Here is a 16,345-nt window from a genome sequence, read left to right on the forward strand (position 1 = left end):
AGGCTGGGAAGCTCTATGAGCAGAGGTAGGAAAGCTCACTCATCTTCATCCACAGCACTTCACTCAGGGCTGGTGACACAATAGGTATTCAGTAAATGCTAATTCAATCATAAAGTTAGCTTAGGAACAATCAGATAATCAAGAAATAAGGTTTCCATTCTAATGTAGAATGACTGAGGAGACATGGGTATTCAGTCTAAAGGAAAGAAGCAGGGGCACCTGGGTGGCGTAGTTGGTTCAGTATCCAACTTCGGCCAGGTCATGATCTCTTGTGAGTTCGAGCCCCACGTTGGGCTCTGTGCTGACAGCTCAGAGCCTGGAGCCTGCTTCAGATTCTGTCTCCCTCTCTCTGCCCCTCCCCTGCTCATGCTGTCTCTCTCTCTCTCTCCCTCTCTAAGAATAAGCATTAAAAATAATAAAGGAGAGAAGCAAATGGGGGTCTTGAAAACTGTCTTCAAAACGTTTGTCATGAGGGGGCACCTGGGTGGCTCAGTTGGTAAAGCTTCCAACTTCGGCTCATGTTTGTGGTTTTGAGCCCCGTGTCGGGCTCTGTGCTGACAGCTCAGAGCCTGAAGCCTGCTTCGGATTTTGTGTCTCCCTCTCTCTCTCCCCCTCCCCTGCTCAAACTCTGTCTCTTTCTCTCTCTCAAAAATAAACAAACATTAAAAAAAAAAAAACAGAATACATTAAAAAAAGAAGAAGAAGAAGGATTGTTCTGAGGACAAGTTCTTCATGAGGCAAACTGGGACCCATGTCTAGAATTCATACAGAAACTCATTGTAACATCTGAATTATAATTATTAAGTATGATGTTATTTTAAAATAGAACTAGACACATTATAGATGCTCAAGGAATATCACCTGAATAAAATACTATCAAAATTACTTGATAGTATAAAAAATTACTTCATAATTTCGATGTTGTTAAGTACAACTTGTTTCCAATGCTGAATGCTACACATACTTTATGAGATGACCATGTGAGGCAGGTACAATTATCAGTCTGATTTTACAGATGGATAAATGCAGGACTTCAGGAAGCTACGTAACACGCAAGATGACAGAGGAAATGGAAGGCTTTGGATAGGAACCCAGATATGAGCACAAATCCCCAACTCTTAACCACTGTGTTTTCCTGTTTGTCTTGTGAGCTAGTGCATATCCTTCTTTAGAGGCTTTCAAGAAGATGCATGACTGATTCTATGTGTGTATGCAGGGGAAACGGAAGATATATAAGGGAAGGCTAATGCACAGAGTACTCGGTTGGCTCAGATGACTTCAAAGGTCCTCATTATTGGAGAAAAAATTTTAAATGATGTATAAAAAAAAATCATATTAAGTTTATAGTCTTCCTGAGTGCGCCCGGATACCACTCGACACCACTGGCAAAATGACCACCTTCATCAAGCAAAGTTCCTTTGGGCTGATTGGGCCATTGCTAATAATTGCAGCGAGGGCATTGAAAACATTGTAAACATACCCATGTTTCCGAGTATATTTATACATTCCACAATGCAAGCTCTCCCAAGTGTTTTGCTCACATTCATCCCAGGATTTCGACTGCTGACAAGGGTAGCCCTCCTCACAAGAGGCACAAAGTTGGAAGCAGAAGGGTTCCGACTGATGCCAACTAAGCGCTCCAAGAGGGTGGGGAGACTGTGGCATGGAAACATCTGTCAAGATGGCAGAACATCCAGATCTTTCAAAAACGGGGGGGGGGGGGGGGTGTGAGTTTAAATGGGGAGGAAGTTGACAAAGACTGAGGATCCTAGAAAGGACTTTGGGGTTTCAAGGGGGGTTGTCACCCTTCAGGACTTCAGGTAAGTGAACTGAAAGAAGTGAAACAAGATGGAAAAGAAAAGAAAATGCTACCTATAAAACTTGAGTGTACTATAGTAAACTATTTTGGTGTAAATAAGCAAGGACTATCATATTCCCTGGCCATGGGGATTTATTTATAGGAACTTATGCTCTAAAAAGATTTTCTATTGTGGTAAAAATTCCTATAACATAAAATTTAGCATCTTACCCATTTTGAAGTGTACAGCCCAGGAACGCTAAGTCTATTCACATCACTGTGAAACAGATCTCGAGGACTTCTTCATCTTACAAATCCCAAACTCTGTACCCATCAAAGAAGAACTCCTCTCACATCCCTCTCTCCTATGGAAATTAGCCTTTCAAATATAGGTTATTCAAGAATATGATAGCCCCGTGGCATTGATCTCAGAGGAAACAAAATAAGATTGGACAAGGCATTCCAAAGCCAATTGAAGAGTCTTGTCTCTGACACACCCAAGCTATGGAAATCTGTGCAAGACCAGAGAACCTTTCCTAATCCTAAAAACGAAGGTAATGATACTACCCCAACTTGACTCACAGAATTACTGCAAGGACTAGAGTCACAGAATTAGTACAAGGACTAAATAAGACCTACAGTAAGGCTTTGGCTAAGTAGTAACATAAGCCACCACTCTAAGGAGTGAAAAAAAAAAAAAAAAACAACAATACAGGCAAGGCTCCAAATTATAGAGAGAAGGAAATTTAATAAACCACTGCTTTATTAACTAAAATTGAATAGATTTAGATGAAGAAAGGCAACTCAAACGTCAGTCTATCATCTGTGAATAGTAAGGTACCACCTTTTACTTTAAAAGGTGCATTCATTTGTCATACCAAGGAGAACGCTACTGTAAATAGTATACTCCATAGTATTGCCCCTGGCAGCGGGCACTATGCTGGTCACTAGATGTCCGGGGGAAGCCTGTTGTCCTAGTGACAGTGGACTTGGACGCCAGGGAACGTGGAGCTTTATCAGGGGGTTACTGATAAACCCACGAGAAATTCTTAATTTCTGATGTCAAAGTCACTGATTTGTGATCCTGAGACAATTCCTTGGTTTAGTATTAAAAAGTTTCTCAATCAGCCACTTGCAGACATAAACTAAAAGCTCAGGAAAAAAGGAGAGAACACTGGCAATAACTCAAGATATTCTTTAAAAAAAAAAGTCATCAATACCGTATTTGCCATCTGCAAAGCAGGATCCATCAAGCCCAGGATTTCTTCATTGTAACTTGATTCTAGGCTAATGATGTCATCAATTACATCATCCATCTGTAGGAATAAAAGGGCAATGGAAGAGACAAATATAAGCAAAAACTGTACAAAGCAACCCAAAGAGAGATCCATGATTCTCTTCTTACCCTCAACACTGAATGCTCTTCACTTAGATTTCTAAGTTACCATCCCTTCCTGCCAAACAGGAACATCACTGAAGGTCACTGACACTAACCAGTGATAAGGATGACATCGGTAACCAGTGCTTAGTGAGGGATTACTAGGTGCCAGGCACCGGGCTCTGGGCTTTGGACAGGTTCAATCATTTCCCCCTCACAGTAGCCCCATCAGGGTAGGGGCTGTGAGTATATCCATTCTCCAGGTGAGATGAAGGAGAAGCACCTTGCCCAATGAAGAAAAGTTCGAGCCACAACTTGAACCCATTCTCTCAAGCACTATGTTCAACTGCCACTCCTAGACAGGAAAGCTGGACTGGGAAACCTCATCTTCAAAGACAGCTACGATTTCTTTTTTTTCTCTAAGGACTATACCCCATAGCCTTTGTAGACCCTCCTTGAAGTAAGAAAACACAGGCGGTCACTCACACCTTTGCTCTCCTACGGACTTGTGTGGGGGGTCACTGTGGCTCTCAGGCTACTGGCGAACGCTGCACCGATCTTTACGGTGACTTATATAAACTAAGCGTCTCCTTGTGCGGCTGCCAATGTGCACGGGGCTCCCCCAGGAGTACACCAGGACGGGGTTATCATTACAGTGGTGGAGCTGACAGTCCCTCTAGATCAATTTTATTCCTCAAGTACCAAAACATCAGTTATGATAATAAACAACAGTGATTACATGTGCCTTGCAGCAGTTGCAAAGACAAGGCTGTGAGAACATTTCGTTGTAAACACCTTATGTATTTGAGCTGGGTATGTGCCTGTGTGTCTGCGAGCATGCACTCAGGCTTGAATCTCAATAATGCTTCGCAAGTACACAGTGAGGTCTCAGAGCTCAGAGGAATGCTCTTCATGTCTTTTTGTCATTTCCAATGAAAGAGGACAGGCCCCAATGTCATAGGGCTTGTTGGAATCCTCATTCTCCCGCTTTCTGTAGTAAGGGCAACGCCCTCAATTTTTAAAGGCCTCAACAGGCCAATCTGGAAAATGGGGTTAATAATACTCCTTGTCTTATTGGATTCTTGTGAGATCTCAGCATAAAGCATAAAAAGTGACTCAGAGTGCCATGGATATAGTAAACACCCCAAAAAATGAGAGTTATTAAGTGACCTCTAACAACGATAATTGCGAGTTGAACAATGTCCAGCACATCGTTTGTTTAGTTTCATTTCTAGACTGACCAGTTAGGTTTGTTTGCTTCTATGGGATGATTTTCTAATTGAGTCGAACAGTCAAATGGGCCAGGGGACTTATGCACAACCTCTCCTTGTAAATTTTTAGGGAAATAAAATTAGTGGGTTTTATTGATAGAATAAATAGAATTTTTATTTTTAAGAAAATAGAATAGAATTTTTTAAATCGTTTCTTTTTGTGATTTAAAAAACACTAAAGCAAGTTAATAATTGGAAATACAGAAAAGTAAAGAATTTTTCATTGCTTATTCTTCTTTCTCTCATATATCTATACACACATTGTAAAATATATAAATATGTTAATAAATGTTTGTGGTGTTATTTATACATCTATTAAACAGGATGTCACAGAAGAATCTCTAATCACTTGCAAAAAGTCCATGAAATATTATTAAACTAATAAATTTCAAATGCAGGTTTCATGAGAGTCCATTTTGTAAAACAATATGTAGACCTTTCTCCCTCTCTCTCTCTCTCTCTCTCTCTCTCTCTCTCACACACACACACACACACACACACACACACACAAACACGCATATCTTGGTTTTACTAATAGCCTATTGAAGTTGATATCCTACAAATTTGTGTAACACATTGATGACGGTACCTAAATGAGTACAGCATTTTACATTTTATGTCTCACAATTTATGGATTTCAAGCACTTTTTAATCACTTAAAGCAACTTAGGGAAAATGTATTTTAAGTTTAATTTCATTTAGTTATTTAATCATGCGCCACAATGAGGAAAATGGCCTTGCTCATAGCTTTCTCCATTTAAAAAAAAAAAAAATCAATGAGGGGAAAAAAACCCTGAAGTCATCAGGAAGGCGTGATGAGCCACAAATATAGATTCTCATTACAAAGTGTCACATCCTTGGGCTGCCGAGTCATTCAGTACCTGCATGCATGACGCTCGTGAATGTGTGTTCATAGTTGGGCATTCGCTTTCCGCCCTGTTTTGCTCTTCAAACTTATAAAATCCCTGTAAAAACACAAGCAAAATCAGCCCATGACTTGGATTTGCAAATGACTTTTCAATGACATGTTCACACGAGGCTGATGGCGCAGCAACAAGATGAACTAATAAGCTTTCAAACAAAGTAAAAGTGACCAAGAAATAAAATAGTGCACAAAGAACTTCCATCAAATCAGCTTGATAGATGACAAATATGGACAGAGAAAAATAAGACAGTTGGTTTGGGCCCAGGGGAAAAAAGACTGAGTCCCTCTAGAAACTAGAATACAGAAACTTCAGAAAAGTCACCTCTGAAATCACATGAACATTTCAGAGTACTGTAAAACTCCATTAAAATGAGGCTTATCATCTCGTAATTTGGAAATAACAGGCATTGAATCACAACTCTCCTCTCAGGTATTTTTATGCTTCAAATTTTGATGCAACAATTAGCTTGAGGTGTGTTTTGAATCTTGTCTCCAATCCAGCCTTTACAAAAGCAGATTTCATGGCAGCGGCAATCTTATTATGAAACGGAATTTATCTAGCAATTAAACCTTTGCTTCTCTGTTAAATTCTCATGTGCTACATTATTCAAATTCATCCACGCACATTCTGTGCTTTTTTTTTTTTCCTCTTCAACTCAGGGAGAAATAAAAATACTATTCCAGGCATTCACAACAAGCGGAACTTCTAAACCGCCTGTCCCACACCTTTTCTATTTTTGTTTTTCCTTCTCCACCTTGCCTTCTCCTCTCTCTGCATTTTCACTGCTTTGTAAATGGAAAGGCATTGAAGAGAAGAGAGCGCTCAGCTAACGGAGCGGAAACAGGGTGGGAGAGAAAGTGTCCTCACCTCCACGTCCCACTCGGGAGCGGCCAGGTGTCCCGTCCTGAGCCATAACCCAATAACCCGGTGATGGTGAGAAAGAAGCCGGAGAGCGGCAGCCACGTAGCAGAAACTGGGACAAAGGCCAGCGTGTGTGGCCCCGCAGACAGACTAGAGAGTCCACAGTCAAGTGTGGGAATAATATCCAACAGACATTCATTTAGTGTAAGAAGACAGGAGAGGGGAGGAGACATGAATTACCTCTTTTTCACAGTTGGAGTTAAGTGTGAGCATAGCCATGGGGCTGTTGGGTGCGCTGCTCCCCGGCACTGGTGGCATGACATGATCGCCAGGCTGGTTTGGACATGGCAAGCTCAGGACTTGGTTGGCATGTTTATTTGCTAAAGTGGTAGAAAGGTACTGCTTTACCTGCTGCCTTTGGGCTTGCTGTATGTGGTACTTGGTGGGGTTTTCGAGGTGGGTCTGCACCTGAACATAGCCACGGAGGGAAGAGAAGACAGCGCCGTTATTCGTGAGTTTCGGTCGGCTCTTTTCTCAGGCACAAACATGAGACTGGCCAGTCCACCAACAGAATAAATTATTAAGCCCCTGTTTATGTACCAGGCACTGTGCTAGTGGATTTTGATATTACTGAAGTTTAAAGTCTAACTCTCAGGATTTGGGGTAATACTTTGCCCTGTTTTATTTCCCTGCTAATTAGCTGCACATCTCTTGGAAACCTTGTGCCCTTCTGCTCATGTCTAAGAATTTAAAATTTGCAACCATCTGTAGGGCAAAACTTTTCCCAACACAACTGGAAGGGCTTACTGAGATCAAAACAATCCAGAAAAAGGAGCATAACAATTTATTTTACTTTCCTTGGCAAAGAGAACAGCTTTCTGTTTAAAAACAACAACAAAAACCTCCTTAAGAACCAGCTGTAAAACGGCTATAGAAAATAAACAGAAACATTCTGATGATTAAATCAACTAGTTGTAGATTAATTCCTCCCACTTTCATTTGGACATGATTATTCAACATTTTAATTAAGATCTTGAACTCAACATTAAGCAGTTTCTTTCAAACACCTCACACTTACATGTATGTGTTTTTAAAGGCATGGCTATTAAGGCACCAGGATATTTTTTCTCCTTTCTTATAAACAATACAGGATTAAAAATGGCTTAAAAAAAAATCAGTGATAGTCAATTTAAAGTTACTTTTTCCTTGATAAATACAATTTGATCTTATGAGCTCCGAACAGGAGCTGATGGAGAGAGCACAGCCAGGCACTAGGGGGAAAAAAAAAACCCTACTAATATTTACTTTGTTCAAAACCACACTGAATTACTTTTTATAGTAACAAGCAGTAAATAGCATTAAACTAGCAGACTTGCACTTATTGGAAAGAGTACAATAAAATGAAAAGGTGAATTACTCAATTTATTGCACTGCATTTCAGACACTGAATATGAATAAGAGTAAAGCTCACCTGATAGTGATTATATTCTAGCATTTCCAGCATAACAACGCTTTAGGTGGCCCCAATCCAACGAGAAACGGTAGACTATTCACTCCCTCTACTTTCTGTAATGCCGATTCGAAGACTGACTGGCATAGAGAAGGCACTATAAACAAGGTATCCCGAGACACCACCGGAAACTTTATCACAGCAGCCCTGCTTATAATAACCTAAGCTAATTAGTTATGCATGTAAAAAAAAAAAAAAAACCCATTCGCACAAGGGGCTTTTTTTCTTTTCTTTTCTTTTCTTTCTTTCTTTTTTTTTTTTTTTTTTGGAAGCTCAACGAGCTTGGTCTTCAATATTTATATCAATTTTTCCCCCTGGCTTGACGTCATGCTTTTTTCATAAATATAAAAGAACCTTTTTAAGTGATGAGCTATCAAAGTCAAACTCACTGTCAGATCAAGGCCGATTCACTATTCATCTTTAGTTCCAGTAGTATTAATAGACAATGGTATTTCTCTTTCAGCAATAGGTTAAGAGCTAGATGCCCCCTTTGGAGAAGACACTGCCTAAAAGCTACTATTACACACGAGACTTTCTAATGGCCACATAACTCTCTAACTGGCAATTGCAGGAAGAGCGTCTCTGGAGGAGTCTCTGTGCTGCACTTTCAAGTTCAATGGCCTCATCCTATATCCTAGTCTCAGTGTGCATCTTATTCTTAGTTGCATGGATATGTCACTCTCCTACTGACTTTAAAATCAGGAAGAAGGGCAACAACCCTAAGCAGAACAGGAAAAACATACACACACATGGGGCTGGATGTATATTTACGTGAAGAGTAAGAAATAAACGTCTCCCCAATTCCACCAAGGTGGGAAGCATGAAAGTGTTTAGCAAAACTCTTATTATAACTCTTAGGGATAGAGAAGAGTAAGAGTTATCACATACATGACCGATGTACTTATATCTTTACTCATTTATTTGCTCCATTATTTACTGTTATTATGTGCTAAACGCCGTGTGAGACACGGAATATACGTTGTGAACAAATTGATCTGACTGCCAGCTTCATGAAGCTTGTAGTCTGGGGTGAGACAAAAGAAGAAAAAGGCAAAGAAATAAATACCTAAAAATTGTGATAAATGGTTAATATTAACTGCTGAAATGGGGAGATATTTAAAGCATAAAAATTTGAAATTCAGTAATGCTGTCCAAATGCCCAGGAAAATGGAAGTTCTTTACGTTGACAATCTCAGAGAGTTTTCAAATGACTGATCTAACATGCACATAGAGGTTCACAGAGACATTTTAAGTTTATGAAAGGGTCCAGACACGATAATGATGAGGACAACAGACATTACTAAAATAAACATAAAATGAGGGCAATGCGTGTAATGTGCTTATTTCACTATTACACTTAGACAAAGAAAGGGCTACACATTTAAAAATAAATGTTAATTCACTGGCAGATCCTTATTCTTTAATGAATTAGAATTTTATGCTTTAGTAAGAAAGGAAGCGACCTGCTCTCTATTCGGCATTGCCACTAAGCTCTTTCCTAATACCCAGGTTGAGGTGATCGGAGTTGAATGTACTCTGTCCCTTCATGGTCAGCGTCATTTTAGTTTCCAAATAAGTTGAGAACAGACTAGCTATACACACTATGCAGGAAGCAGAACATCTCCAGCTGTCTCCAAACACTGGAAACAGGTAACATAAATGAGGAACATGAGCTCTAGGGTTAATAGGGAGTAGTGAGGTCTGTGCCTAACTGGAACACACACGTCTAATCTAAAAGAAATGGCTGACATGAAATGTGGTTGACGGTGGCCACATGGGTATATCAATCCAGTCGAGATCTTCCAATTCTGAGATGTGGCTAGGCAATGTAAACTTCTTTTTGAAGTTAAATCTCCCAGGTTAAAAAAATGACATCCAGTTGTTTGACTTTCACACTGCATAAGACAAGTTAAACACATCTGTGGGCTGGACTCAGTCCAGAAGCCACTAGAATGTGGTCTCTGCCTCACACCACCCTTAAGGATAATCTTCCTATCTACATTCCCTGGGGGTGGCCTAGGCTCTGAGGACAAGTTACTGTCGAAATGCAGGCATTTCCTTGTGCTTCCCTGAGAGACAGCATGCCAAGCAGCACAGTTAAGAATTCGAAACCTGCATTCGAATTGTGGCTTTGCAACTTAACTGTTTAGATGACCCTCTGCAAGTCATGAACATTTCCAGGCTCTCATCTCCCCACGTACTCAATAGGGATGATAACAGAGCCTGCATGATAGAGGTATTTCCGCATTAAATGAACACACATGTCTGACGACCTTAGCAACATAGCTGAAACATTGCAATTCTCAAACATTTTTTGTCTTAAGACTGTTTCAAACCATTCTAATCGGGAGTATTTATGTGAGTCCTAGCTATCGGTGCTTACCATATTAGGAATTAAAGCAAAAAAATCTTAAAATGCAAGATGACACGCTGCCGTACATTCCACTGGTCTTCAGAACAATGACATTTTAACACTCACGAAGCTTTTGTAAAACTCTTCTGTAAAATCGCAAGAGGGGCATGAAAAAAAAAGGAAAATAATCTGGTATTATGAAGACAGTAGTTGTGACCTGGCAAAATCACTACAAGGGTCCTGGAGTCCCCCAGGGCTCTCTGATCAACTTTGAGACCTGCTGATCTAGAACACAGGTTCATGAGTACCTGAACCCTCGAACCTTCTCACAGCAATATTATGAGGCTCTAAAGTCCTGTGACAATTTTAAAAGCCATATAAATAAAACCATCCTAAATCATAGCTCCTCAGACTTCCCTTTAATTAATTTTTCAATAGCCAATCAAGCAAGCATACAAATGAAAACATATATGCAGCAGTAAACATCTGTATGACTGCCTGATAATTTTTGCACGCTGTTGACCTTCAGACTAACCCTCCCCAAGTTAATGAATTTGGAGAGTCAAGTTAGGTATTGCTGAGCACTTGAAGCACAGACCACAGAATAAAGCTAGAATACTTCATACTCTCTCAAAAGATACTCTTTTGTCGATATAAGGGATGTTTCATATAAATAAAGGATGTTAGCTATCACATTAAAGTGCAAAACTCCAAAGGCTTTGAAATTCTTCTTCCTTGTTACTGCTACACTCTTTTTGTGCTTCTTCTGTTCTTCCTTCAGATCCTGAATTCATACCAAGAGGGGTGGAATGGATCACCTTCTAACTGTCACACTTTTGCTGTGCCACTTCCTAGGTGACAATGACAGGTTATTTTCCACCAGTTTCATTTGAAAAAGATCGTGGAGCACATCAGTGTGAGATGGTACCTAGAGAAAACTACCATCTTGACCGACAAAAGAATTCACTGGAGGGAAAGAAAGAATTCCCACTGGTCTTTATTCCCTCTACGATTCGTAAACCAGAATGTAAATAATCAAGTTGAGGGAAGATTCCTGCAATCCTTTTAGTTCATAATCTATTTTTTCTCAACACGTGCAGATTCAACACACACTTTTTCAACACAAAGTGCAGATTTCTTATTTTATGTTTAGGGAGAAAATATGCCCTGCTGCTTAGCGAGTTTAAGGAACAGTAAAGGGATTGTAACTCCATCAACTGCTATCCACTACTGCCTCCAAACCACCATTCTTTTATACTGGTTTTTCAAATGACAATTTATAGAGACGGTCAACTAAGCAGTCACCATCCCTGAAAAACATGGCAGAACTGACAAAGCTAGCTTTCTTAAATGACTTGGGAGAAGACTTGTCCAGGGTCACATTTGAAAGGCACACGGTTCTTTTCAGTCCCACAATTATACGAATTGTGCCGATTATGCCACGAAAGAGGACTCAAGCCCAAAATACACGTTCTCCAACACTCAGTCATCTATTCTGTACAGTCTGTACAAGGGGATTCTTCACAGAAAATAAACATGAGGATACGAATCCTGACCTAAGAGAGAAAAGAATCAAAATGAGATGCAAACAAGAAGCAAAAGCAAAGGCGGCTTCCGTAAAGGAGACAGACAAGGGACTAAGGCTGACGAGCCCAAGCCCCTTTCCCTAGCCCGGGAGTCTGCCCACCAGGCCAGCTGGGTCTGCTCCTTATTCTGGTCTGGCCTGTCAACTAGGAATACATTTTACATTTTTCCATAGTTGGAAAAGAAGCAGAAGAAGAAGATTTCATGATACATGAAAATGATATGAAATCCAAATTTCAGTGTCCATAAATAAAGTTTTCTTGGCACACAGCCATGCCCATTCATTTGCATATTGCCCATGGCTGCTTTCACACCGCAGTGGCAGAGATGAGTAGTCACAACAGAGCCTGCCTGGCCCCCAAACCCTAAAATACCTACTCTCTGGATTTTTACGGAAAATGCCAACCTCTGCTCTGTTAAGAAAGTTTCATCTAACTGGAATTCAGCTTTTCTGATGAAATACAAGTTTTAAGAAGTAAAGAACAAGGGGAGTTTTGAAATATAGTACATGTATATACAATTTTGCGGTGGCTTCTCCAAATATCGTCTAAACTGGATAAGCAGCCGGGTAGGAACACCGGGTGCACTCAATGATTCCCCATTTTAAAGACAGACAGAAACTCTGAAAAGAAGGTTGTAAGACCTGCCAAGGCTGGACATTCAACCAAGGTCTTCCGCATTCTGTCGCCAGTGGCAAACCATACAAACACCCTTGGCTGTTGATGAATTTTAATCTAGGGCTTTAACTGAGCTAACAGGGGAAGATAAAACAATGTAAACCCACACGCACTCACATACTCTGTGTGTACACTCTCAAATATGTACGAATTTATATCCAGTTTCTCTGGCCTCTATACGTTCACACCACTTCCCATCACATCACTTTGCAGGATCTAGGCTTCTGAATTCAGAGAAATGGGTTAGAATTGTCTACAAAAGGTTGGGGCGCCTGGGTGGCTCAGTTGGTTAAGCGTCTAACTTCGGCTCAGGTCGTGATCTCACAGTTTGTGGATTCACAGCCCGCGTCGGGCTCTGTGCTGACAACTCAGAGCCTGGAGCCTGCTTCAGATTCTGTGTCTCCCTCTCTCTCTGCCCTTCCCCGCTCACACTCTGTCTCTCTCTGCTTCAAAAATAAATACACATTAAAAAAAAAAGTTTTTAAAGAAATGTGTACAAAAGGAGAGAACAGCAAATCTATTTTTCTACAATGTTGATGTTTTAATAGAATAAACTAGACCAACTTTACCAAAAATGCCTAACAGGTCTTCCTCCCTTAGCTGATGACCTATATAACAGTATGCTTATTATAAACCACAAGGTAGGCATGCTTTGGGGTTAGGACAAACAATATTTAGTAGCCCCAGGGGAAAAAATAGAGTATTTATAAGTAAACTCCTACTATATACATTGTTTTTTCTTCCCTCCCAGACTAAACCATGCCAAAGGTCTGAGTATAAAAAGAACATCAAGTTTTTATCTCAGCCAAATAGAAATATGAGATTTAAGACTGGTAGCCGACTGTCTGCAGAGTATTTACAATCCCAAAATAAAAACGCAACTTTTAGAATCAAAGTCCTATGAGAGAAGCAGCAAAGCCCAATAAACTTAATCCATTACTCACCTTCATACAAAACTATGCATTTACAGGTCCTGTACTATAAAGATTGTATCAGCCATTATGCATGGATATGTCATACTAAATACCAAATTTTAAAACGCATGTTGAACAGAATTAACATTCATTCACTCAAAAATCTCTACCCTGTAACCAGACACTGTGCATTTTATATTCACTCCAAGCTGAGGCCATTTAAAAATAAAACTAAGAAGTCACTTGGATAACCACATTAAATATTCTTGAAAGCCTCTTCATGCAGTCTTTATAAAAAAAAATCAGGGCGCCTGGGTGGCTCAGTCGGTTGAGCGTCCAACTTCAGCTCAGGGTCACGATCTCACAGCTCGTGAGTTCAAGCCCCACGTTGGGCTCTGGGCTGACAGCTTGGAGCCCGGAGCCTGCTTCCGATTCTGTCTCCTTCTCTCTCTGACCCTAACCCCCTTGCATTCTGTCTCTGTCTCTCTCAAAAATAAACATTAAAAAAAATTTTTTTAAAGATTTAAAAAATAATAAGAAAAAAATAAATAAAAATCATATAATGGCAACTGATTGAATACAGAAACAACTACAGAAGAAACCTTATGTTGATAGTTTTAACCTTTCATTTTGGGTCATTGCTGTCTGAGACTATACCCAGTTGCCTTTGTGCTGTATACAGAAAGAACTAAATATAGGTTTGAGTGCAAACCTTAATGTGTACATAAATCACCCGGGATCTTGTTAAATGCAGTGTGACTCTGTAGGTCTGGGGTGGGACCCAAGATCCTGCATTTATAATAAGCTCCCAGGGGATGCCCACCCTACTGGTCCACGGACTATGCTACGTACACCTGGAGTGCAAGGCTGTGATACGTGCTCACCTGGACTTCTGCTCCCAGGAAAGTTACATGTTCATGATTCATTCAATACATATTGCTTGAGTACCAACCAGATGCCCTACTCTTACACAGGCTGTTCAGGGGAGGTTCTAGAGAGAAGGCGACAGTTAAGCACAGGCCTGAAGTTGGGGAGGAGATGAACCAGGCAGATTGGTGGGAAGAACATCCCAGCAAAGTGCAAAAGTCCTCAGGTATGAACAAGCCGGGCCTGCTCAAGGAACAGCAAGAGGCTCTTAATATACCTACTTCACTTGGCTTCTAATCTACCACACGCATCTGGTTTTCCTCTTACCTCTTTTCTTTTAAATGTTTATTTTTGAAAGAGAGAGAGAGAGCAAGCACGCACAAGTGGGGGAGGAGCAGAGACAGAGGGAGACAGAGGATCCCAAGTTGGCTGTGTGCTGACAGCAGAGAGTCTGACGCAGGGCTCAACTCACAAACCCTGAGCCCAAGTCAGATGTTTAAATGAGCCACCCAGGCACCCCTCCTCTTACCTCTTGTAATATTTCTTTTTAGTCTCCTTGGCCAGCTCTGTCTTCTCCTAAGTATCAGAGTGTCTCAATGCTCAGAGCTTGATTTTCTCTATGGAAAGGCACAGCCCTGGTGATCTACATCAGTCTCCAGGTGTCCCTGAACTCCAGATTCACCTCCACCTGCCTACCCCACAGCCCCATCCGGAAGACTGCAGACATCTCAAACCTCCATGGTCATCATTCCCTCCAAACCAGCTCCTCCACAGTCTTCTCCACCTTAGTAGATGGCAACTCTATACTTCTAGAGTTGAAAACTCTATCCTTTAGGTTGAAACATAGGAAATTACCTTTTTTCCCCCTGTAGATCAAAAAAGTGGCCTTCATACGGTTCAATCTAGTTGTTCATTCAAAAACCTTGGTCATCTTTGACCCTGTTCTTCACACCCTCTATCCAATCTATAAAGAAGTACTGGCTCCCAGGGCACCTGGGTGGCTCAGTCAGTTAAGCATGTGACTCTTGGTGTGGGCTCAGGTCCTGATCCCACAGTTCATGGGTTCAAGCCCCGCATCAGGCTCTGCGCTGGTAGTGCAGAGCCTGCTTGGGATTCTCTCTGTGCCCCTACCCCGCTCTATCATACACTCTCTTTCTCTCAAAAGAAATAAATAAATAAACTTAAAAAAAAAAAAAGAAGCATTGGCTCCTTTCTCAGAATATATCCAGAATTTAATTGATTTTCACCGTGTGTATTGTTACCATCTGATCCATGCTATCATCATTTCTCACTTGGAGTAGTGAGAGTCTCTTCTGGCTTCTGTCTATGCCCTCTTTTAGTCTATGTTGAAGACACTGATTAGAGTGATCCTTGTAAAATATGTCAGATCATGTCACTACCCTGGGGGCGGGGGGAAACAACTCTGGAATGGCTCCCTATTTATCTCTTGAGGGGAAAACAAAATGTTCTTAGAATGGCCTACAAGTCCCTAACCAGTGCCATTCATTGTACTTGTTAGAAATTCAGTCTTGGGTCCTACCCCACACCTAATGAGTGTGACTCTTTCAGTGGGGACCAGAAATCCATGTTTTAACAAGTTAACTAGGCAGATTCTTATGCACGCCAAAGTCTGAAGATCCTGCCCACTCCACCCTGGAATCATGACCTGTCTGCTCTTGTCTCCCACAACCATCCTAAGGGTTTATTTAAATTCTCAGCCCATACCCTGCCAGTGCTCCTGACCCCTGTACCCAGCTCTACTTTGTGCAGAACATGGCCTGGCACACAGTAGGGACTCAACAAGTATCTGGTCAATCGGTGAATGAATAGAGCCCATGGACATTGGGGGGAAGAGGTGCTAAGGGCAATGAGTCAGATTGTGTAGGGCACCGTAGTGTCTGGAGGCTAGGATTCTGACAGCCTCCAGAAATGTCCTGAGGAAATGGAGAAGTGACAACTGCTGGCTCTTCCTAATTCAGAAAGCTCTGGAGGAACTATGTCTCCAGGCCAGCATGTGATTCAGAGTCTGCCTCCCTACTCTGAGAGATAAAGCTAACGCTCCCTTTTCTGTTCAGCATCTTCCCCGAGACTGCCAACTCTTATAGCTCTCATCTATGAGGCCTGGGGTCCTGAGAGTCTAGGACAAATGGCCATGAGCCTGGATACCTGCCTCCATGTCTAAACTATAGACCCCACAATGAGTCAC

At 41.1% G+C, this 16,345-nt stretch overlaps 1 protein-coding gene across 15 annotated transcripts in view; it reads right to left on the reverse strand.

Annotated features, from left to right (window-relative positions):
• The window catches only part of MITF (melanocyte inducing transcription factor), a 220,998-nt gene that overhangs the window by 25,031 nt on the left and 179,622 nt on the right, over window positions 1-16,345 (reverse strand). For 13 of the 15 annotated variants that reach the window (XM_027042457.2, XM_027042459.2, XM_027042456.2 and 10 more), the window contains 3 exons: window positions 6,475-6,702; window positions 5,329-5,412; window positions 3,019-3,114 (listed from right to left, as the gene is read on the reverse strand). In XM_027042457.2, the coding sequence (XP_026898258.1) occupies window positions 3,019-3,114; window positions 5,329-5,412; window positions 6,475-6,702 (408 nt within the window). The remainder of the gene's footprint in view (window positions 1-3,018; window positions 3,115-5,328; window positions 5,413-6,474; window positions 6,703-16,345) is intronic. The other 2 variants (XM_053219074.1, XM_053219076.1) reach the window with 1 other exon arrangement.

The sequence above is a fragment of the Acinonyx jubatus genome, chromosome A2 (genome assembly GCF_027475565.1).
Source record: "Acinonyx jubatus isolate Ajub_Pintada_27869175 chromosome A2, VMU_Ajub_asm_v1.0, whole genome shotgun sequence".
NCBI classification, from domain to species: domain Eukaryota; kingdom Metazoa; phylum Chordata; class Mammalia; order Carnivora; family Felidae; genus Acinonyx; species Acinonyx jubatus.